At 49.6% G+C, this 25,108-nt stretch overlaps 1 protein-coding gene and 1 gene segment (V, D, J or C); both read left to right on the forward strand.

Annotated features, from left to right (window-relative positions):
• Window positions 1–898: 898 nt before the first annotated feature.
• Window positions 899–15,291, forward strand: LOC138380524 (uncharacterized). Its single transcript, XM_069464977.1, has 5 exons — window positions 899–944; window positions 1,049–1,365; window positions 7,000–7,045; window positions 7,150–7,457; window positions 15,172–15,291. The coding sequence occupies exons 1-5, from the start codon at window positions 899–901 to the stop codon at window positions 15,289–15,291; spliced, it is 837 nt and encodes a 278-aa protein (XP_069321078.1).
• Window positions 15,292–15,371: 80 nt separating this feature from the next.
• Window positions 15,372–15,951, forward strand: LOC138380525 (immunoglobulin heavy variable 1-2-like). The segment is given in 2 exon segments: window positions 15,372–15,479; window positions 15,562–15,951. Coding segments are annotated over 2 exon segments (363 nt in total).
• The last annotated feature ends 9,157 nt before the right edge of the window (window positions 15,952–25,108 follow it).

Consider the following 25,108-nt stretch of genomic DNA (forward strand, 5'->3'; position numbering starts at 1 on the left):
AATAGGCAAAAAGCACCTGCTACGTGATTCCACTGTTACAAATTCTAGAGAGTGAAAACTGAAGTAACATAAACTATGTCAGCAGGTGCCTGGGTAAAGGGAGGGAGAGGGAAGGAGAAAGACGGAGGAATTTTAGAAGGAGAAGCGTCAACATTGAGGGAAATCGATTTCCTCCATATCGCAGACAGGGGACGGTGTGTCAGCATCTTTCACTTGTTCACTTCAGCTGTGTTAAGGCCACTGAGTACCAACTATGCCTCATTAAAGTTAATATGAACAATTAATAGATGATTTGGTAGAGAAGGAGCGATGGACAAATAGATAATAAGGGAGATTTTAGGTTCAGTTATCTGCATTAATCCTGTGTGCCAGGCTTTCTATATATTTTTCAAAAAAAAAAAAAAAAAAAGGCAGAGAGGGAAGAAACTGGCTTTATCTTGTTATTATAAAATTGGAGTTCTAGAATCCACCCTAGGCATGTCCAGGTTTGGTCCGCAGTGGGTTCCAAGGACGGGATCATGGCCCAGACACTGACATTCCCAGATATGTGTTTCTGGACATATCACACAACTTCCATATGTGTCTAGGCTTACGTTTACATCTGTAAAATACATGGAAACTTCACACCTACAGCACGTGGTTTCTATGTGTCTGTAAATTAAATAAGTGAACACGAGCTATTAATCACTGTACACTCACCCAATTTTTTTCTGGTCTTGCCCTCCCTCACCTGTCCCACCCAGGGCTTGCTATATAGCAGGGGACATGCAAATAGGGCCCTCCCTCTGCTGATGAAAACCAGCCCAGCCCTCACCCTGCAGCTCTGGGACAGGAGCCCCAGCCCCGGCATTCCCAGGTGTCCCCATTCGGTGATCAGGACTGAACACAGACACTCACCATGGAGTCTAGGCTGACCTGGGTTTTCCTTGTGGCTCTGTTACAAGGTAATTCATGGAGAACTAGAGATATTGTGTGTGTGAGTGGATGTGAGTGAGAGAAACAGGGGTGTGTGTGGCAGTTTCTGACCAGGCTGTGTCTGTGTTTGCAGGTGTCCAGTGTGAGGTGCAGCTGGTGGAGTCGGGGGGCAGCTCGGTCCAGCCTGGAGGGTCCCTGAGACTCTCCTGTGCAGCCTCCGGATTCACCTTCAGTGACTACTACATGAGCTGGGTCCGCCAGGCTCCAGGGAAGGGGCTGGAGTGGGTTGGTTTCATTAGAAACCAGACTAATGGTGGAACAGCAGAATATGCCGCATCTGTGAAAGGCAGATTCACCATCTCACGGGATGATTCTAAAAGCACTGTCTCTCTGCAAATTAACAGTCTGAGAGCCGAGGACACGGCCCTGTACTACTGTGCCAGAGACACAGTGAGGGGACATCAGTGTGAGCCCAGACACAAACCTCCCATGGGGGAGCTCAGAGCTGCCAGGGGGCGCCCAAGACACAAGGATCAGAGTCAGCCCAGGGCAGGTGCAGGTGGAGGGTAAGGGCTGGTTTCCTCTCAGGGTCGTGGCTTCCTCTCCAGAAAACAGTTTCCCTTCGGGAACTTCTCTGAATTCACGATTCTGTGTTTCCCTCTGCAGTCTCTGAGTTGGATATGTTGGTGGTAAGGAGAGAAAATATTGTCATCTGCTCAAAAGGCAGACAGTGCCTTCCAGGCACTTTCTCCTCTCCCCAAATGGACATGAATGATCAACACTTCTCAGTAAGTCTGAAAATCAATAAAACATTTTTTTCTTGGACAACACAATGCAGCACAGCACACAGAAGTAAAGGTTCCTTCTAGGCATCAAGCAGGATAAAGCACCTACTGGACGTCAGGGGCAGACGGAGTCAGCGTCCTAAGCAAGAGCAGGAAGACCCCGTGGAGCTCCGTGTCCCAGCACCAGGCTCACAACGTCGATTATATCTGACAGAATTCAAGGGCAGAGGGACCCACCGACATTTAGTGTAGATGTTGCCTCTGATGGTGTTAGACACCTGCACACACAGGCAGGCACAGATGCACACACACACACACACACACACACACACTGAGTGAACACGGGAAGGGTGAGTGTCTCCACTACTGAGGTGTCTGCAGAGCAGGGCAGGCCTCTCAAGACAGTCCCAAGTGGCTTCGTAGGGCTGGAAGGGAGACTCGCTCAGGTGTTCACAACAGTTCCCTGGTGGGGCAGGGAGGGTCTGGTGGGGTCTGGGCCTCCGACAGCCATGTGGTGAGAAAGCACCTGTGATTCCTTCCTAGGATTCCCATGAGTGGGGCAAACAGGAAGACGAAGGATGGGCCTTCAGATGTCATCGGACAGACAGCATGTAAGAGACTTTGACTTCTTATTCCACTCAACAACTGTTAAATATTGTTATAAATTTATTTGAAAAGCAGGCAAAGGCCTTTATGGGTGGAAAACAATGAAGTCTGCCAAAAAATAGAAGATGTTTCATTAGTATGAACAAATGATAGTACTAATGAGGATGAGCAGGAGGAGGAGTTAGACAGGGTCTTGGTCCAATGTCATGGGGGGAAGCTTTTCACTGTCCAAGCTCATCAGCTTATCCTGAAGGCCTTGGGTCAGCTGTGGGCTTCGAAATATGAGAAGGTTCACAGGTTCTACAAGGACGCTCAGTTTGACATTCTCTACTACAGCAGCCTTCCAAGTGTCTAGAATTCTGAACTGATGCTGTCGTTCTGAAATGTGAACCCGAGGATTTCCTCCCTGGAATTGCACTGCTGTGTTTCCCTTAAAGTCCTTAATAATATTTGTTCCAGTATGGCTCATTACCAGTATTTTCCTGATGTTTCTCCAACACACACTCTGTGCTGGTTGAACATGATGAGAGACTGCTAAATAGATGCAGTAAAAGGACCCTGAATCTGTGGTGATAGGAGTGTCTGTAATGCATTAATTGCTTTCAAAATTATTTACTCTCACAGGCAATAGCAAAATGCTAGTAATCGTGGTAAAATCTAAATGTTTGTTCAGTTGCCACCAAGGGAAAGTGTAACAACTGATGTGTCCTTGAGGGAGTGGACCAGAATGCTGCAAGAAAGTGCTCATGGTAGACTGGCGAAGGAATTTCAAGAATTGCTTAAAACTTTGACATTCAAATTTCATAATGCTAATTGGATAAACATTTTCAACACTTACAAAATATTTCCAATGAATGGACGGTGTGTTACATGAGCAGTGATGATGCTTCACAAGGTTAGACAGCATCACAAACTAAGTTTAGGCTGCTTGTTCTCGGTAATGACTTCGTACAACACTTGTCTAACCCCCATGTTATTTTTTGCATGATTCCTATTTACTTTAGTTGGATCTCTAGGATTTAGAAGTCTATCTAGAAGTTCTTTAGTTTTTTGTTCATTTTGATACATTTACCAGAACCTTTGAGAAACCGTTTTGTTTGCAAAATATCCCAAGTTCATGTACTATTTTAAAAACATACGCATTTAATCCTGGATTTTGGCTAATTGACAAGCACCAAGAAGGGCAATGACTTCTGCCACATGGGCTGATTTTACCTCCAGTTGAGCACAACATTTCCAATGGGAAATTTTCTTCAGTAATATGAATAAATGCTTAGTAACTTCCAGGTTTATTATTGAAGTGTGATTGATCGACAAATAATATTGTCTCAAGTGTCTCAATGAGAGTCTCATCCAAGGAATATACAGAACTTTTCGCTGATGCAGACAAAATAGCTCTGTGCCCACACTTAGCTTTCAGCCACGTGTCCTAGCACACAATGAACCACACTCCACTGTTCACCTCAGCGGGGGCTCCTTACTAGGAAATCAGGTACTTTTGATTTTAATGCCTCTAGACCATCATATCTGGCTATTTTAGCAAAAAGTAATGGCAACATGAAATAACTACACAATAAGGAAAATCATAACCTAATGAAACAAGAAGCCGGATGTGAGTGGCTCCATCTTTGCCAATTTCAAAAGTTCATCTACCCGAGGAGCTTCTTGTCTCAACGTTTCACACTGATATGCAGAAAACGTCCCCTTCATCCCCCAGACCCCCCTTGTGTGGACGTGGTGAGAGTGTTTTCAGGGACACACAGATAGGACAAGGGTGGAAGACGAGAGGACACCTTTCTGAAATTTCCCCTGAAGGATCAGCAAGGTCACAACAGAGACTCTCTCCTGCCTCCGTGACTAGAACTCTGTCACACGCCAACATGCACACGAATTCCTGATGGGCATAAATGCTACAATGATGAGGCTGACCATTTTATCACATAAAATTACTGGAAACTGACATAAATGTTTTCTTTTCGTTTTTCTGCAGGGAGTTAGCTAAGCTCCCTGCAAAATTTCAGGTCCCTCAGACAGGGGTTGTCACAAAGGATGAAAAAATAGTAGGAAACCGAAATAAAAATAATACACAGAACCACAGATATAATTTATAAAGTAAAGATTTATGAAGATAGATAAGGCAGGGTGCCCGGAAAGTTACATCTGTTCCCACAGAAATGCAACTCAGACTGAATTTTTACAGAGATACTTACAGGGCAGATACAGGTTCTCCTTCCAGGGAACCCCATGCTGAGTGTCTCTTACTGAGAAATGCAGCCCTTGGCCCCAGGAAATGTCAGGCTGACACCATTAGCAGAATTGGGTGCAGGGTAATCACACGGCTAGTGGTCCTGGGCGAGGGTTGGGTTTGGAAAGACACACACATGCGCTGGATCCAGGCAAGATGAGTTGCTGCACCTTCCAGACTCAGAGTTCTTAGGGAATTTGCCATCAAGTGATTCCGTGACTCAGTTCAGGAGCCATGTTGAGGTCACTGCTCGGCTCTTTTGCTTGCAGACTTCAGATTAGGCAGAGGGAGGACCTCAGTCTGCCTTGGGGGGAGAAAGCACATGAAGTTGGGTGATGCATGTCACCTAGCCCTGTCACTGTGGCCACTTAATTCATGGACCATTCGGGCGGCGCTGGAGTCGCTGGTCGCAGAGGGCGACTGTTGTCCACTGGCTAATCCCAGGCACGTGAGTGTCAGTGTGATGGCACAGGGAGTGCACTCTGCAGAGGCCGGGACAAAATGCAGAGGGCTTCTCGCCAAGGCCCGGACAGCACACTCATGCATAACCCACATGCTAGTCACAGGTGCTGCCTGCAGGGAGAAAGAACCAAGAGGATGAATTTCATTACCTGGTAACACACACCCAAATGTCACATGGCCCTTTAAGATTGAACAAGAAATGCTCTACAGGTGGCCCAGGTCCGAGCACAGGTGTCATTGGGACACTCTCAGTGGTGCCCACATGCAGGGCCACCTCCCATGCAGGCTTCGCTCCAGTCCCTGCACCAGCCCTCACACAGGGGACTGGGGAACAGTCCTGTGTCAGATCCTCTACCGTACTGGCTGTGGGAGGTAAATTACAGTGTGGGTCACGTCTGTTATCTGCCATGAATTAATTTTTCTGAGTGGTGAGCAGAAGGATTATAGAAGAAAATGTTGGAAAACTGTTCTACGTACAAGCTTATGCCACAAAATTATTAATACCACAATGGTAATCACAGCAACAAGAAAAATTAACACATGGGTCTTGATTAATCTACACCAGGGTCCCTTGCAGGGATTCCTTGGTCACAAGGAATGGAGCATGTGCCGGGCCCTACAGAGTGCTGTGGCACCTGGGTCTGCTAAACAGTGGTAGGGGTGAGATTAATTCCTGTCCACACACCATGGTGACAACTTGAGAAATCTTTCTTTTTATTGCCCCAATGTTAGGCTGTGATTGATTAGAAGTTCTGCTTCCCAGGAAGGATCACACCTATTGGGGGAACAGTGTGCTCCCCTGAATCTGAGACCTGGTCTGAGGCCATTCAGTCGTGAGGACCACCCAACAACGACAGGCCCCCTCCCACTGATTGACACTAACTCTGCTTTGGAGGCTAAGCTTGTGTACCCATGGAGGCAGGGGCTGTCCCTCAGGCCTAGGCAGATTCTGTGGTTTCTCCACTGCATCCCACACTGGGGAGGTCAAGTGCATCAGCCACATGCCTGCGGGTGGCCGAGGGACCAAGGACAATGGCTCTGCAGTGCTCAGGCCTGAGTCACTCCATCAGGGAACAACATGCAGCAACCCTGACTGCAAAGTGCTGCCATGTGTTTGAAGGTTCCAGACTGGAGGCTGTAGGGGACACTAGTGAATGACAAGTAGGACTACAGGGCCACCTGCAGCCATAGGCAGTGGAGTCTGGGCACTAATGCTCACGTCCTGACTTCCACAGAGATCAGGGCTGGCTACTGTCCCAAGCGTGTGTCAGCCCCATAGACTGAACCCGGGCCAGTGTGGACCTGCCTGGCAAGACGGAAATGTCAGGACAAACTTCAGTGGATCCTTCTTGGCCCCACTCATGTGCCCTGGGCCCAGCACAGAGGAAGCCCAGTTGCATTTGACAATTTGTGTGAACCTGAATCCCCTCAGCTGAGTGAGGCTCATGTCACAGTTAATGCACAACCGCGTCAAGGGCGGTGTGGATTTTGTGGCCCAAAGTTTGTTGCAACCTTGAAGTTGTAACACTAGAATGCAGCAAAATCCCATCATGTTCTCATTAGTCAAAGGGGATACTGCAGAGCCCATGGGGCTTGTCCACACTGGTGCTGGGGTTGGTTGAGACGAGCAGTAGGATCTAGTGTTGGGGAGCTGAGGCCCAGATACTGCAGGTAGCTCTCACTAGACATGTGCTCACTCTTTAACACATTGCAAAACTGCACCTTCCTTCTTTTCGTACAGTTTCATCTGTGAAATATCATGTCCTATGAACTCCTCCAGGATGCTCACCTCACCCCTGGACCCTGCCCTCCCTCAGGCATCCCACCCAAGAGCTTGCTATATAGCAGGGGACATGCAAATAGGGCCCTCCCTCTGCTGATGAAAACCAGCCCAGCCCTCACCCTGCAGCTCTGGGACAGGAGCCCCAGCCCCGGCATTCCCAGGTGTCCCCATTCGGTGATCAGCACTGAACACAGACACTCACCATGGAGTCTGGTCTGCGCTGGGTTTTCCTTGTGGCTCTGTTACAAGGTAATTCATGGAGAACTGGAGATATTGGGTGTGGGAGGGGATGTGAATGAGAGAAACAGGGATGTGTGTGGCAGTTTCTGACCAGGCTGTGTCTGTGTTTGCAGGTGTCCAGTGTGAGGTGCAGCTGGTGGAGTCTGGGGGAGGCTTGGTCCAGCCTGGGGGGTCCCTGAGACTCTCCTGTGCAGCCTCCGGATTCACCTTCAGCAGCTATGACATGAGCTGGGTCCGCCAGGCTCCAGGGAAGGGGCTGGAGTGGGTCTCAGCCATTAGTAATGGTGGTAGCACATACTACGCAGACGCCATGAAGGGCCGATTCACCATCTCCAGAGACAACAGCAAGAACACGCTGTCTCTGCAAATGAACAGTCTGAGAGCCGAGGACACGGCCCTGTACTACTGTACCAGAGACACAGTGAGGGGACATCAGTGTGAGCCTAGACAAAAACCTCCTGTGGTGCGCGCGGGGCCACCAGGGGGCGCGCAGGACACAAGGAGCAGAGTCAGCCCAGGTCACAAGAACCATTCATTTCCTGTCAGATTTTGGTGCCTCCTCTCTAGAAATTTCAACCAGGGACCTATATTCTTTCCTGGCTCTGCTGTCGTCACTGTAGTGTCTGAATTAGAAGCGTCTTGTTGTAGTAAATGAACACATTCTCACCTGCACACAAGGCGGAACGTCACTCACGTGGACAAAAATGACCCTGCTGTTACCACAGGGGTCAGAGTCCTGAGGAAGGAAGCCCAGGGGAACCTGCTGGGCATTTTCCAACCAGACTCAGCGCACAGACCTCAGTGGGACTCCCTGAGTGGGACAGTCTTTGGGATTCAGATTGGGACATGTAGGGACCTGGGCAGGGTCAGTGTCTCATAAAACCTAACGGTTTCAAGTTGTTCTCTCCTCCTGTAAAAGTGAACATTTCTGATGCAGAAATGATTTAGTTCTAATTTTTTTTCCAGGGAGTCGGTTTTGTTTCTCCCTAGGTTCTATTTTCACATCTTCATCTTCTCCTTCTATCCCGAGAAAATGGAGGGTGTGGTCTTTGTATCTAAATCCTGGGGCTCAGGCCCTTTGCCTGGAGCTCAGGTGTGGCCCAGGCTGTGTCTCCTGTGAGACCTGGGAAAGATTGATGGGACTGTGTCACCCACCATTGCTGGGACCCTCCTGCTGTCACCTGGGCATGGACTCACGTTGGAAATGCAAGTGGCCATTAGTAGCTCAGAGAATGAGATTGATTGGTCAAAGTGGGATGTGTCCTCTGAGACTCTCACAGAGTCACCTTCAACACCTGTGGCATCGGGGAGACCTGCAGGTGGGAACCTCAGTGTGCTGAGCAGTCTGGGGTGGCATCCAGGTCCTTGTGAGTGGAGTCCTTGGGGTCAGACCATGGCAACACCACAACCTGGAGTCGAGGCCCTCCTGTGTGAAGTGTCTGCCCCAGATGGTCCTTTGTCCAAGAGCCTCCTCATCCTCCCCCCTCTGCTCCTCCTGACTGCCCTCTCCTATGTTCTCCTCCTTCCTATGGAGAGCAAAATCATGCCTTGTTTTTATTCTCACACCCACCGTTATCAAGAAGGAACCAGGGTCATGTATTGAACAAGGATTTGTCTCTAAACCACATGGGCTTTGGAAAAGATTTCTTCCACAATGTAGTGTGTCATCATGAGAGATTCTCATGGAAAATGAGGTGCACCATCCATCTGATGAAAAAATTTCCATTCTTGAGTTATTTCCATGTCTACCTGTAGACACAGATGTGTCCTCATCGTAAGTACGAAACAGCTAACTGTGTGACAGGCTTTGCCACCTTGTACAGTCCCTACCTATGAAATGGCTACAGTCAGACAGGAAGGTGGTAACACCACAGGGCACATCAGGGAGTGTGGAGGATGGGACAGGACCAGCAGGACAGATGTGACCACTGTTTCTTTAGAGTAACTTTGTTGATTTTAGTTGTTTATAGTCTTTTTAATTCAAAATTCCTACAGCACTAAAACCCACTTGATTTATGTAAAGCCCAAGGGAGCTGCAAACTCAGGAGTTGGTGAGCACATGTCATGGTGCAGGACGCGGTGGGTGCCCCTGAGGTGGCCACAGGTGAAGGGTCACTCAGCGTGTGGGTGAGGAATATGGACATTATGACAAAGAAGGCTGGTGTCCTCCTGGGGAGAACAGGACACGGGGACTCTGTTGGCTGAGTCTGCAAGGGCTTGGGCAGGGGCACCTGGGTCTGACCAAGAGAAATGGCATCAGATGAAAGGACCTGATGTTGAGCGATTCTGGAACAAAGTGAGGAGCCCAGAAATCAGCCTGGGGGGCTCCCGTGAGGGCTTGAGAGAGGCTGTTCCTTAAATGAGTGGGCACCACAGTTGGAGGAGAGGGGGAGGCAGCAGCACTGTGGGGGAGACGCCACCCCGGACCTGTTAGATGAGATCATGTGTGTGCAGAAGCAGCACAGCTGACGCACGGCAGGAACGGATGGCGTGGATGGGCGTGGCCGCACGTGTGTATCGTGGGAAAGTGTGATCCGTGCAGGGACAACTCAAGTCTGCGCGGAATCCTCTCTTCACAATATCGCAGCTTTGAACGTTCATATCTAGAGTTAGCAACATGCTTATTTTCTTAGTTCATTTGCTCAAGGCAATAGTATATGTTTGAAGTAATTCTTGATTATTTTATATTTACTTGCATTTATAGGTTCTTTTTTCAATGAATTTTCTAATCTGTGGCTGGAAGCCTGTTTAAATATGCCCCTATCAGAGCAGAGCAACCAAATCTACAAGAGAAAAATGTTTCCCAGTTGCTGATGGAAAGAAGTCAGCTATTTCAGTAAGATGCATGTGGTGACAGTGTGCAGAGCCACAACATGACGTTTGCAGTCACCTACCGTGAGATGCTTCATTCTCTCCCAGTGAAACACAGCAAATGGGGACGGCCACAGCAGACGCAGCTGGGTTAATCTCCTCTGTTCTAAACTGCTCGCCCACAACGGGTTTCACCTTTGAACAGTCTATTTTAACTCACATCAGCCTGTATTTACTATTTTAAGGAGGTGATACATGGGGTCTTGTTTTCTCATACCTGAGAGTAAGTCATAATGAAGCAATTTAATTTTAAGTCGCCACTCAGTGGGCCAGAGCATCCAAGACCTCAGTAGAATATTTTGGAACAATGTGTGCTATCACCATGGTGATTTAGGCAAGGAAATCCTTACAGTGTTTAAGGTGAGGTGTACCTCTTTGTCCTTATTACATATGGCAAAAACCATAATGATATAGGGATACTTTTTAAAAACTTTTTATGGGATTCCTAGCTTTAATACTAATCTGTGCTTCAGTATTAACAATATGCAATATTGTCAACGAGTGAATTTCTGCTCTAAGATACTTACAGCTTTTGTTGAAGAGGATAAAAACCCAGACGACACCCCGTTATATTTACCATATATTATTTTAGTATATTTTGGATTTCTAACTGGGTCATTCATAGACTGCTCTCTGTTCTGTTGCACAGTATAACTACAGTTAGTAAAGTTAATAATAATGTGTATTTGAAAATAACTGAAACACAGGATTTTAAATATCCTCACTACAAAGAAAGAACAAATATTTGAGGTGATGGACTACTACATTCCTTGGCTACATCAGATGGCCCAGCAGGTAACAACGAGGTGTCTCACCTGTGCACAAGTCAATTCAGGTAAAAGCACTAATCTCCCCCTTCGGGACCAGGTAAAGGTGACAAGCTCCAGGGGAACAGTGAAAAGTGGACTTTACAAAAGTGAAACTAGACAAATACAGATATCACTACCTGCTTATATTTATTCTTTCTCTAGATGAGTGAAAACTTTTCCTATGAGGTCAGAGACAACACAGGTAGTTTCAAAAAAGTTAGTGACTGAAACTGTTCCCCGATTTGGCCTCCCACTTGCACTGGGGTCCAACCATGGCCCGGCGTTCATTGCCCAAACGACTCAATTATTAAATTGCACTGTGCTTATAGGCCTCAGAGTTCAGGATGGATACAAAGGATAAATAAAACTTTAAAAAACATTAAACAAATTAAAGCTGGAGCCTGGCGCAGACTGAGTAAGCCTCCTCCCCTTTGCCCTACTAAACACCAGATACACTCCGTATGTCAAAAGCACAACCCTATGTAAAATCATGTTCAGCCGACTAACCCCACTCCCGAGAAAGCTCTATTACAGGTACAGGCTGGAAACCTCGTTTGGATAAGAAAACTTCCACCTGCCAGCTTAGAGGCCAGGTGGACTGGATCCCTGCCAGTGACCCTCACCACGCCAACAGCCGTGAGGGTTCCCGGAAAGAACCACTGGATCCACCACAAGCAGATCAAAAGGCGACCCCAGATCAACTCCCCAAGAAATGGATGCCCAGCCCACCGAGGACCCACTAAAGATAAGACTTTCCAGAGACTCCTCTGGTTCCTCCCAGTTATCTGTTTTAATCCAGCAGATGACACCCCCCCCATCAGCTTGTAAACTACACTTAGGTGCTTACAAAGACAATAAATGACACTGTCATAATTAGACAGACCCGGAGAGCCTCAGCAAAGGCTGGGCTAGAGCCTGTCCAAGGTCCCGCCACTCTGCTGCCTCTGAAGACATGTCTCTGAGTGGCCTCCTCCCCCTCTTCCTGGGCTGGGAGGGAATACTGCCCTTTAAACTCAAAATTCCACTCCGTACTTACAAGATAAATCCTTAGAAATAAGCTAAACACCTTATTTACTTAAAACATTTATGTGAAGGACAGGGTGATACAGATAGCCAAAAAAAGGTTAAAATAGATTGTTTGCAAGATCATTTTTGACACTATGTATTGATGTATATTACAGTACTATAAACATCAAAAAAGGGGGGGTAAGTTTAAAAGCACTTGTCATCTCTAGCATTCCTAATCCCCGTGGATGACAACACTTTTGTCAGCCATAACAAAACCGGTTATTCCCATTCTGCTGACACTGCTCCTTGGCCCCTGGCTCATAAACAGCCTCATTTCTTATGTTAAACAAAGAGTTCAAGCTGTCAAACTTATGGTCCTCCAAACCCACTATCAACATGTTTGTGATGTTAATACCAAAGAATCAATGATTTGATTCTTCCTAATAACCAGTGGGGAATGTTACAGTCTGAGTTTCGCATCGAAAAGTCACTAATCTGCCATTCTGCTTCTGTAAACCTGCTTGCTCCTGCTTACTCAAGACAGTACCCCCAACACAGAAACCCCTAAGTGACTACAACACCCATGTTCTGCGTAAAATCATTCCAGCCCCACGTTTTGCATGAAGCGATTACAACACTCATGTTTTGCATGAACAAGATATGGCCCAGATCCTGTCACACCAAAGATAAGAAAATGACGTAATGCTCACTCAAGGCTTCTTGTACACGTGCTTGCTCAATCTTAATACTTTTCCACCCACAAACTTACAATATAAAAACTTTCCATTTCAAAGGCTGCCTGCTGCTCTCTGTGCTGCCTTTGGTGGTGCAGAGAGTAGTCGCTGGCCAGCTAACAGAGATTCCTGATTTGGCTCAATTCAGTCTTTAGGTGGTCATTTCTCGCGTCTCAGACCATAACAAGTCTATCTGAGCAGGAGAACGTAGGGAGCCCAGACACAGGGGGACAAAACCGAGGTCACTAGAGGAACTTGGACCCTCTGGCAGCTACATGCTCAGCACCCCTCTCTCATCAACCTCACACTCATTTCTTTCTCATCCTTTGTGGTATTTGCAAAGTTTCTCTTCCCCCCATGGAAATATTCAGCATTTCCTTGGGAATCCCTTGGGCTCATCCAGATACAGAACCAGGGAGACCCAGGTCTCTCCTGCAGCGCCCTGGGCTTGGGCAAGTGCAGGGGTGACTAGGAAGTGCCTCGGCCCCTGTGTCAGATGCAGGGCCTGGGGGCCAGGAGGAGGTCAGGAAGGGGAGATGAACAGCAGGCTGGGCACACCAGGATGGTCAATGCCACCTTCCTTGCTGGTGAGGAGGGAGCCCTGGGGAAGCCTGGCCTCCCTCACAGGGCAGGAACCACACTCACCCGGCTGCTGCCCACCCAGGAGCTGACCCGGCTCAGCAGCACCACCTGAGCTGGCCGACAGCTCCTGCTCTGAATTATCAGGGCCTCACTCCCCTCAGTTGTGGGTTCCCAGGGGCCCCCAGCCCCGGCTCACACCCCTACTGGTCTCCTCAGTGTCCTGGGCAGCAGTGAAGTGGGGACACCTAGCGTCCCTGCACCTTCATGACCTCTGTGGTTGGCACCAGGGAGTCCCTGGGCACAGCCTGTGTTTGGGGCCAGACACAGCCCCCTCCTCTGGGCAGGAGGCACCAGGAAGTCACATTGCAAAGGGCCCTGCTACGGGATGGGGGATCCAGGACCTTGGTACAATCACCCGCGTCCTCCCCAGGCCACGTGCAGCCCCTGCTCACCCCAGCGGAGACACTGGGTCCATGTGCAGCATCAACTGCAGCCAGGACCAGGAAGCAGACGTGTCTCCTCCACTGTGGTTTTCAAGTGCGGCTCTTCTGCTCCTGGACTTGAGAAGTAAAAAGCAAAAGACAGTCACCCCGTGGATCCCCCCTGCCCAGATGGGACAGGGACATGGCCCACAATAGATGCCCCATGGGGGAAGCAGGAGGTGGTGGCCCATCCCAGGCCCTGGTCTCAGGGACTCGGACCTTCCCAGCTCTCCCTCCAGAGTCCCCTCTTCCAAGATCAGTTCTTGCTTCTCCACCTGGGGAGATGCCCCATCCAGGTCCCCAGGGCCCTGCCCTCCGGCTCCTGGCTGTGTCCCTGAGAGGGGGCCTGCTGGGCTGCAGGGCCAGGGTGGCCCTCCCCACAGTCCGGGCAGCTCGGTGTTGGCTGCACTGACTGCACATGGCTCTGCCAGCTGTGGCCCTCCAGGGGCAAACCTGGCCCCACCCAGGGGCATCTGCAGGGTCCCTCTAGCCGGGAGAACAGGCAAACCCACAGCGTGGGCAGGTCCCTTTCTCCCGTTGTGAGGTGTTTGCTGTTGTCTGTCTGACAAGGGCACATACCCAGGCCCAGGGTCAGTGTGTGGGCTCGGCCCATGTGCCACATGCAGGGAAGAAGGGAAGTACCACTCCGGCTGCTGTGAACGCGGGCCACAGTGTGTGTGTGTGTGTGTGTGTGAGTGTGTGTGTGAGTGTGTGAGTGTGTTAGTGTGTGTGTGTGAGTGTGTGTGTGAGTGTGTGTGAGAGTATTAGTGTGTGTGAGTGTGTGTTGTGACTGTGTGTGTGTGTGTGAGTGTGTGTGTTACTGTGTGTGTGTGTGTGAGTGTGTGTGTGCGTTTGTGCCCTGCAGGATCAGTAGTTGTGTGGCCAGCTCTGAGCCAGGCCCATGAGCTGTGGGTTAAAGTGACATTTAACCAGAAGAACTTCAAGGAGATACGAGGCTTCTGCCAAGCCCCGCGGGTTTCTGCACCACTGTGGCTGTGGCCGGGCCAGGGCCTGTGGAGCTCCAGGGAAGGGACTCCCCGAGGCTCTCACAGAATCCTTGCTTGGGGCCTCCCTGCAGAGCTCCCTGGGTTTAGAAAGGCCAGTTCACCCTTTCCAGTCAAAAGCACATGCTGTCAGTGAAGGAGCATGGGACCCAGGGCACAGCCAGGTCACCCTGGGCTGGGACACTGGGAGGAAGATGCTCTGCAAGCCCAGAAGGAACCTCCCCTGCCGGAAGGGCTGGGCTGCAGGGGGCGCTCAGGAGCACCCAGCACAGGCTGCCGCCAGCAGCAGGCGCACAGGAGGTGGGGAGGGGTTCCTCCTGGGGACTGGCTCTTCCTTTTTTAAAAAACCGAAAACAAGAATTTTATATGATGTATTATTCCTCCACAGCTGTGTTTAAGTAACACAATATTTTAATGAAAGCCACATTTACAAAGCGTCTCTAGCCCTCCTGCATGTGCTAAGAGTAAGCAGCTGGGGGCAAGGGAACATTTTTATATACAAATGGGCAGAAAATTTCAGGGAACTCACGGATCCAAAGGACAAGACCTTTGGGTATAAAATGGCACAGATGGTCCCAGGGCTCTCCGTGCATTTCCCATGTGGGTTCACAGTGAAGAACATGTGTTTGGCGGCTTGTCCCTCAGTGGGAGGACCTCTGTGCACATGGAGTCAAGGGGGTTGCAGGGACACCTGTCCTCGGTATCGCCCTGTTGCGTGGCCCCCGCATCATCTCGGTTCTCTTTCTCACACTGGGGCAGGTCTAGGGCTATGAAACGTCCTGCCTCATGAATATGCAAATGGCCTGAGGTCTGCTGGGGTACATACAGCTATGCCTGCGCCCCGAGAGCCTCACCCCACCACCACGTCCCTGCTGTGGAGAAGCCCCTGGCAGCTCAGCTACTCACCATGGACTGGGCCTGGAGGATCCTCTTCCTGGTGGCAGCAGCGACAGGTGAGGGGCTCCCCAGTCCCAGGGTGAGGAGGGGCCCGGACCCAGCCAGGGGGTCTCACCCAGTCCTGTCTCCTCTGCACAGGCGCCCGCTCCCAGGTCCAGCTGGTGCAGTCCGGGGCTGAGGTGAGGCCACCTGGGGCCTCCGTGAAGGTGTCCTGCAAGGCTTCCGGATACACCTTCACCAGCTACTACATGGAATGGGTGAGACAGGCCCCTGGACAAGGGCTGGAGGGGATGGGACGGATCGACCCTAGCAATGGAGCAACAAACTACGCACAGAAGTTCCAGGGCAGAGTCACCATGACCAGGGACACGTCCAGCAGCACAGCCTTCATGGAGCTGAGCAGTCTGAGACCCGAGGACACGGCCGTGTATTACTGTGCGAGAGACACAGTGTGACAACCCACATCCTGAGGGGTCAGAAACCCTGAGGGAGACGTAGCTGTGCTGGGGATGAGAAAATGATGAGGGACATTAGGTTGAAATGTTTCCCAACATGGGTTAGTTAGTTGAGGAAAAGGAATATGTGACACGTGTATGCAGTCTAATTACATTGCAAAGATTTCATTCAGTTGTCACCGTATCAACAGAGCTTAGAGAATTACAGAAGACTCAAGCTAATAACGCTAGTACAAGCATTTCCATTAAGTTATTAACGTGAACAAGAGTTTTAACATCAGTTGGGTAAATAAATTGGAGTAAGAATTATTATTATTATTATTTTTTTTAGTCAGAGTCTCGCTTTATTGCTTGGGCTAGAGTGAATGCCCTGGCATCAGCCTAGCTCACAGCAACCTCAAAGTCCTGGGCTTAAGCAATCCTACCGCCTCAGCCTCCCGAGTGGCTGGGACTACAGGCATGTGCCAATGTACGGCTAATTTTTTCTATATATATTTTAGTTAGCCAGATAATTTCTTTCTATTTTTTTTTAGTAGAGACGGGGTCTTGCTCTTGCTCAGGCTGGTCTCGAACTCCTGACCTCGAGTGATCCACCCACCTCGGCCTCCCAGAGTGCTAGGATTACAGGCGTGAGCCACCGCGCCCGGCCTGGAGTAAGAATTCTTAATCACATGGTACATGCCTTTTAACACATAAGAAATGGCCAAAATGTCTTTCTTATTTCTTTTAAATGAAATTTATTTTATGGTGGTTTTAAGTTCACAGTAACATCGAGAGAAGGTCCAGAGAGTTCCCGTTTACTTGCGGCCTGCCCACGTGGGAACTTCCTCGGTGTGGACACACCGTGACAGGTTCATAAATAGGTTGCAATGGACGAACCTACGTTGACACATCATCATTACCCAAAATCCACAGCTTGAATTTGGTTTCGCCATTGGTGCTGTCACTTCTGTGGGTTTTGACAAATTGATACAGACATGCATCTATTATTCTGGTGCCATAACTTGCCGACTCATTTGTGGAATTCCAAGGAAGGCAAACGATGGTGCCTGGGAAAAGAGGCCGCTCTAGGGAGGGTGGAAGCGGACAGTGGGTCAGGAACCGAGCCTGCCCTCGAGAAGGCCCGCAGTGACTGCCTGCCCCATCCTAGCGCGCGCTGAGGAGGGCAGGGCACGGACTCTCTCCCCCAACACAGTGGCATCAGGGCATTGGTGGCAGGGGGGTATTGCGATTAGGAATTAGGAGACAGTGAGGGACAACAATTCAGTTGGCTGTTCTCAGGTGTCGAGAACATTCAGGTGTAGGTTTGAGACCTTCCTTTGCTTTTGGCTTTAAGTAATTTAGGGAAGTTGGGTAGTGGATCCCTTTCATCTATTAGAGTGTGTTGGAACTTCAATAACTTTTGTGCAAACTTTTATATCATGTCTATGGAAATTTTAGCCTGCTCAATATAAAATAGGATATACAGGTATTTTCTGGGTTTATCATCCAATATCATAGAATAGTCAACGGTATAAACCAGAGAGATACGTTTGATTAAGGTTACAGAAGTATCTGCTGTGCATGGGACGTTATAATCACTTTGGTAAAGTCTCTTTAACTTGAAAGTGCCTTGTTTAAAAGTAGCAAGGAACGTGATTCGCCTGAGGCTCATGTGTTACAAGGAATAGCTGAGAGTTTGGGAAAATCTGTGTCACTCTTGACACCCAATACCTTGGACCCCTGGTGAGCAGAGTTTCACCGACAGAGCAGCAAGGCATCCCCCGGGTACTGACGGGTGTCAGCCTTGTCACCGTCCACGCACCCTGAACACTTCCGGGTAGGGAGCGGATCGGGCACTTCTTCTCTTCAGAGCCTTCTCGCTGATCGCACACGAAGGGACCTACTGCTGTCAATGTGCTTGGTCACTGCTGTGCCATCTTTTGTTCCGCTGTCTCTTCTGCTCACGGCATCCACGGCTGCTTCCAGGACAGGCCCTGGAGAGGGGGGGCCGCCCGGCTCTGCGGTCTGAGGGCCACGGGCTCCGCATCCTGCATCATTTTTCTCTGACAGCATTTCAGCATGTCCTGTGGCTGTTTTAAAACAGGCAGAGAGGAGACTTCACATTCTATTTCTGTTGTCAATACAGGTCTGAAATGTCCAATTTAACATCACTGGTGAAATGCAATAAAATCGGGAAAGTTGTTACATCAGACACTTTGTAAACTCCTGAGTTCTGTCAGGAGTTGATTCCTGCCCCGACCCCCGATCTTCTGCAGTCTGCGTGGTGGCCACTTCTCGTCCGGTCTTGTGTTCCTCTTCAGCCACAGACCCTCCCTGAACACACTCCGTTCCGAATCCCTGGGAATCGGCTCCACTATTCCAAGGAAATGCCCATAACTGGACTCACATCATATTCTTCCAGTGTTTTCTGCCACTTGTTTCCATGTTGGCAGATTCTCCGAGCCCTGTTCTGGGCAGAGCTGCACAGCTGAGGTCCTGCTCTTTCGGGGACACAACATCCAGCTTCTCCAAGTGACATCCTCCCTGGTGCCCTCTGAGGGATGGAATCCCTTCGCAGGGCTGGGCCTGGCCACAGACCTCAGGGAAGGCCTGTGGCATGTCCAGGACACGCTGAGTGTGGAAGAAGAAAAAGGCCTGGGGAAACTCCTGGAGACGTTGTGGGGAGGGACCCGGCTGTGTCGGGATCTACATAAGAGAAGGAGGGTTCAGGTATGGGCTGGAAGCAGACGCCATTCAGCCCAGCTGGCCTTTCCCACGCAACATCCTCTGCAGTCACCTCCTTTTGGATGGAGGGAAGGGCAGGTCAGGCTCTCACATAACAGCGGTAACGTAACAATCTCTCAGGGGAGACGGGAACCCCAGTACATGGGAGGTTCAGGGAAAGAAAGCAGGAAGGACCCAAATGAGCCAGATCTCAGTCCCTTCCCTGCGTGAGTACGAGGCTTCCCCGTGGGAAGATTTCTCCTCAGTCTCCAGGACAGAATAGATCTGCTAATGGGCTGTGTAAGGTCACAACGCCCTCCTTAGACAGGCCGGGGTGTCTGGGGAAGGCGGCGCTGTGGTCTAGAAGAAAACGAGATTGTTGTGTCCTCTCCTTGGCCTGCTGCCAGCTGCACAAGGCGTCTCAGAGGTCAGACGTGCACCAGGTGCGATGGCCACTGCTGCACATGGCTGGCGGGGACTAAGGCTCCATGTCCTAAGGTGTCACTTCCAAGGTGCAGCTGCAGGAGTCGGGCTCAGGGCTGGTGAAGCCATCTCAGACACTCTCCCTGACCTGGGTCATCTCTGGACTGTTCATCACATGATGTGGTTACTGCTAGAGCTGCATCTGCCAGCCCTGGGGAAAGACATGGGACTGCGTCAGGGACACATGCTACGTAGGGAGCACAAATTACAACGTGTCCCTCCAGAGCTGAGTTGCCACGTCCTGATCAATGTCCAAGAACCAGTTGTACCCCAATGTCCAAGAACCTGCAGCTGAGCTCTGTGCCCACGAAGGACAGGGCCGGATTCACTGTGGACACACAGTGAGGGGACATCAGTGTGAGCCCAGACACAGACCTCCCTGCAGGGGCGCTCGTGGCCGCCAGGGGGCGCCCGGGAACAACCTGAGCACAGAGCTCAGGACCAGGTGCGGAGGGAAACTGAGGTTTCCTTTCAGATCCTGGGGTTTCCTGTCTCTGCCTGTCACTCTTCTTCCTCAGGAGTCCAGGTTGTCTCCTTGTAATGCCCAGGTCTCGTTCATCTGAAATGGGATGACTCAGGACCTGAATTCAATGCAAATTAAAGCCTTAATTTTTTTCACTTTTCTGTTCTCCATAAACTTTCAGTACAATATTTGGAGTACGAATCAGCCACCCGCAATCCACACCCTTGTGCCATGAAAGGGTTTTGTGTTTCCTACGCTGTGTCGGTCATTCAGGAGCAAACGCTTCTCTGCAGAGATGATTCTGTATGTGCTGGGGGTTTGCTTGGCCCCTGGAAAATTTAAACTGCAATCCCTTTAGCAAGTGCAGCTTCCCGCGATCCAGTGCCTATGTCCAGTGTCGTCTTGTCCCAGCCCACATGCCGCCTGCTGGGCTGTGCCTAATAAGCTAATGCTCTGGTCCTGTTTCTCCCTGCAAGTCCTGGTCTCTGCGCAGATATTAGGCTTGTTCTTGGTCAAATAACTTCTGCTATTTGAAATATTAAATAAAATTTGCTAATCCGCAGCTCCCGCAGTCATGCTTTATAGATGACGATGATGTTGCTATTGTTGTGGCTGATGTAAGAAGAAGAGCTTTTTCTCAGCTGTCTACTTCTCCCAGGTGAGGATAAGCTTTATCCTTAATGTCAAGAAATTGGAAACGATCAAACTATTAACCAGTAGTTTAATTAAATAAGCATATTTTGCAAATGATGTGTTAGGACACTACATCATTGACAGCAATGACTGTGTCATGCTCACTGCAGCGTGGCCACGTCCACAGTGTGTGCTGTGAGCAAAGAAGCAAAAAGCACCTGCTACGTGATTCCACTCATAAATTCTAGAGAGTGAAAACTGAAGTAACATAAACTATATTAGCACTTGCCTGGGTAAAGGGAGGGAGAGGGAAGGAGAAAGGAGGAGGAATTTTGGAAGGACAAGTGTAAACTTTGAGGCCAGGTGCAGTGGCTCACGCCTGTAATACTCGCACTCTGGGAGACCGAGTCAGGAGGGTCACTCAAGGTCAGGAGTTCGAGACCAGCCTGCGCAAGACCTAGACACTGTCTCTACTAAGAAAAAAAAAAATAGAAAGAAATTAGCTTGACAACAAAAAAATTATATATACAAAACCATTAGCTGGGCATGGTGGCGCATGCCTGTAGTCCCAGTGACACGGGAGGCTGAGGCAGGAGGATTGCTTAAGCCCAGGAGTATGAGGTTGCTGTGAGCCAGGCTGGTGCCACGGCAGTCTAGCCCGGGCAACAGAACAAGACTCTGTCTCCAAAAATAATAAATAACTAAGTGTAAATATTGAGGGAAACCGATTTCTTCAATATCACAGACAGGGTGATGATGGCGTCAATACTTTTAATTTGCACAGTTAAAATATGTTAATGAAACTGTACATCAACTATACATCACTAAATTTGAACAGTTAAATAGATGATTTGCTAGGGAAGGAGTGATGGACAAATAGGTAAAAATAAGTGAAACATTAAGTACATGAAAATGCTTCTGCTTTGACCCTGTGTGTTCCCAATATTTGGCACATATTATTTAAGTAAAACCAGGAAGGCATAAATTTGCTTTATATTCTCATCACAGAGTCAAGGAGCCAGAAAGCACCCTAGGCTTGTCCAGCTCTGGTCTGCAGTGGGTTCCAGGGATGGGATTATAGGCCCAGACACTGAGCCTAAATCTTCCCGGATATGTGCTCCTGGACATACCAGACAAGCTCTATATGCATCTAGGGTTTAGTTTATGTCTGTAAAATACATGAAACACTGACACCTACAGCACATGGTTTATGTGTGTTTGTAAATTAGATAAGTAAAGAGAAGTTAATTATTTATCACAGTACAGTCACACAGTTTTTCTCTCGGCCTTGTCCTCCCTCAGCTGTCCCACCCCGGCACTTGCTATATAGCAGGGGACATGCAAATAGGGCCCTCCCGCTGCTGATGAAAACCAGCCCAGTCCTCACCCTGCAGCTCTGGGACAGGAGCCCCAGCCCCGCCATTCCCAGGTGTCCCCATTCGGTGATCAGCACTGAACACAGACACTCACCATGGAGTCTGGGCTGCGCTGGGTTTTCCTTGTGGCTCTGTTAAAAGGTAATTCATGGAGAACTGAAGATATTGGGTGTGTGAGTGGATGTGAGTGAGAGAAACAGGGATGTGTGTGGCAGTTTCTGACCAGGCTGTGTCTGTGTTTGCAGGTGTCCAGTGTGAGGTGCAGCTGGTGGAGTCTGGGGGAGGCTTGGTCCAGCCTGGGGGGTCCCTGAGACTCTCCTGTGCAGCCTCCGGATTCACCTTCAGCAGCTACTACATGAGCTGGGTCCGCCAGGCTCCAGGGAAGGGGCTGGAGTGGGTCTCAATTATTTATGGTGGTGGTAGCACATACTATGCGGACGCCGTGAAGGGCCGATTCACTACTTCCAGAGACAACAGCAAGAACACGCTGTCTCTGCAAATGAACAGTCTGAGAACCGAGGACACGGCCCTGTACTACTGTGCAAGAGACACAGTGAGGGGACTTCAGTGTGAGCCCAGACACAAACCTCCTGCAGGGCAGCGCGGTGCCGCCAGGGGGCGCCCAAGACACAAGGAGCAGAGTCAGCCCAGGGCAGGTGCAGGTGGAGGGTAAGGGCTGGTTTCCTCTCAGGGTCGTGGCTTCCTCTCCAGAAAACGGTTTCCTCTTGGGAACTTCTCTGAATTCACGATTCTGTGTTTCCCTCTGCAGTCTCTGAGTTTGATATGTTTGTGGTAAGGAGAGAAAATATTCTCACCTGCACAAAAGTTAGAGAATGTGTTCCAGTCACTTTCTCCTGTCCCCAAATTGACATTAATTATCAACACTTCTGAAGAAATCCAAAAATACGTAAAATATTTTGTCTTGGACAGCACAATGCAGCACAGCACACAGAGCTCAACGTTCCTTCTAGCCGGCAAGCAGCATAAAGTGCCTATTGGACGTCAGGGGCAGAGGGAGTCAGTGTTGTAAGCAAGAGAAGGAAGACCTAACTCCTCGGTCGCATGTCATGAGTGGAAGGTTGTAACTCTCCAAGATCATCAGTTTATCCTGAAGGTCGTGGTTCCACTGTGGCCTTCAAAATACCAGAAGCTGCACAAGTTCTATAAAAATGCTCACTTTGGCGTCCTCCACTGCAGTGGCCAGCAAGTGCTCAGAGCTCTGAATGGATGCTGTTACCTTTCTTGGGATTATATTTCTATAAACATGTTATTAATGTATGTTCTTAATTGTAAAATATGGATATATCTTCACATATGTAATCAGTAATAATTATGGTTATCAGTACATAGTTGTATGCCATAAAGTAACCAACTCTGTCAACTGTCTCTCTGCCCATGGCTATTCTTAGAGTTTTGTCATCCATAGACAATCCCTGGCCCTGACGGGTAACCTGCATTTACCTTCCCCACCACGAGCCCGGACTGGGACCCAAATGAGGAACGCGGTAAGGAGGCTCTCAATCGGTATCGCAGACACTGCTACGAGGCATACGGACAGCGGCTAAAAGGCCGACTAATCTGTCCAAGGTAAGTGAGACCATACAGGGGCCTAACGAGCCCCCAGCGGTGTTCCTGGAATGCCTTTTTAAAGCTTACCGCCTGTATACTCCCATAGACCCAGAGGCACCAGAAAATGACGTACCATTAATATTGCCTTTGCCACTCACTCGGCCCCAGAGAGTAGGAGAAAGCTGCAGAGGTTAGAAGGATTTAAAGAAAAATTGCTGTCTGAGTTAATAAAAATTGCTCAGAAGATTTATAACAACAGAAAACATCCTGGGACTGCGCAGTCTGAAAGGATGGTCAAAATTCCTGTATCCGCTACAGTGAAACAAGAAAGATATAAAAGTGAAAAAGGCAAGAGGCCCAAAAGACCAGAGGGGGATGCTAGGAGGAGGAAGACCAGCCTAAGCCATGACCAGTGTGCCTACTGCAAAAAGCATGGGCACTGGCAAAACGAATGTCGTCACTGAAAGCAGGAGGTGGCTAAGCCTGTGCCGGTCCTCATGGAGGACACAGACTGACGGGGCCGGGGCTCCATTCTGATAAGCCCCCAGGAGCCCAAGGTAACTCTGAATGTGGGGGGCAAACCTATAGAGTTTCTGATAAACACCAGTTCCACCAAGGATCACGCCACATATAAAAGGGCTACTGAGGACCTGCTAACAGAATTAGCTCAGTTGGGCTACCGTGTTCCGGCTAAAAAGGTTCAGCTTTGTACCCAGACAGCAACCTACCTAGGGTACGAACTAAAGAAAGGCAAACAAACCGTCCCCACCAGTAGAATTAAAGCTGTCCTGAAGATCCCACAGCCCAAACTAAGAGACAAGTACGAGAGTTCCTGGGGGCAGTGGGGTACTGCAGACTCTGGGTCCCGAGTTTGCTGAGATAACAAACCCCTGTATGCCAGCATAGGGGGAAAGAGAGATGCTCTGGTCTGGACTGAAAAGGAGGCTAAAGCCTTTAAGAGCCTCAAACCGGCACTTGTGAGTGCCGCTGCGCTGGCCTTGCCCGGTCTGACCGAGCCTTTCCAGTTATATGTTGCTGAAACCGAGGGATGGCCAAAGGGGCCCTAACTCAAAAACTAGCGCCCTGGAACAGACCGGGTGCATACCTGTCTAAAAGGCTGGAGCCTGTAGCATCTGGCTGGCCAGGCTGCTTGTGGGCCATTGCTGTGACTGCCGTCTTGGCAAAGGAAGCCTCCAAGCTCATTTTGGGGCAAGACTCATATATAATTATGCCCCACACTCAGTGGAGGCTCTACTAAAAAGCCCCCCCGAGAGGTGGCTTTCAAACTCCCGCATAACCCAAGATCAGGTGCTGTTGCTACACCCCCCAGAATCCGGTTCCTAAAGACAGCCTCCCTCAGCCCTGCCACCCTGCTTCCGGAAGATGAGCCGTCGGAGCCACTCCATGACTGTCTCAAAACGCTCGAGTCTGTCACCAACCTGAGAGCTGGCCTCACTGACCGCCCGTGGCCAGACCCCGATGAAGAATTATACACAGATGGGAGAGCTACGTCTCAGAAGGAGCCAGGTGTGCAGGGGCGGCTGTCGTGACTGCAGGCCGGGTTACCCGGGCACAGGCTCTCGGACATGGAACCCCAGCCCAGAAGGCTGAACTCATAGCCCTGACCCAGGCCCCAGGACGGGGCAGAGCCTTTGCAACGGCACAGGTACGTGGGACACTTCACCAAAAGTGCGGACTGACTCCCCGGTGGCGAGAGACGATGCTTTCAGTGACGTGACAGCAAGAAAAGTCACACAAAAACCAGTGGGGACTCTCCTCACTCTCCCTGTTCTGCCAGAACGGCTCCTGCCAAACTCCCCAAACTGCACCAAAGAGAAAGTTAAATTAAGCAAAGCCCTGAAGACTAAAACTGATTCAGGAGGTTGGAAAATCCTGGACAATAGGGTCTTAGTCCCTAAACACCTAGGACGAGACCTAATCAAGGAAATACATCAGAACGCCCGCCTTGGCAGCACCAAGTTGACCGAACTTCTCCAGAG

This window comes from Eulemur rufifrons, unplaced genomic scaffold (genome assembly GCF_041146395.1).
Source record: "Eulemur rufifrons isolate Redbay unplaced genomic scaffold, OSU_ERuf_1 scaffold_510, whole genome shotgun sequence".
NCBI classification, from domain to species: domain Eukaryota; kingdom Metazoa; phylum Chordata; class Mammalia; order Primates; family Lemuridae; genus Eulemur; species Eulemur rufifrons.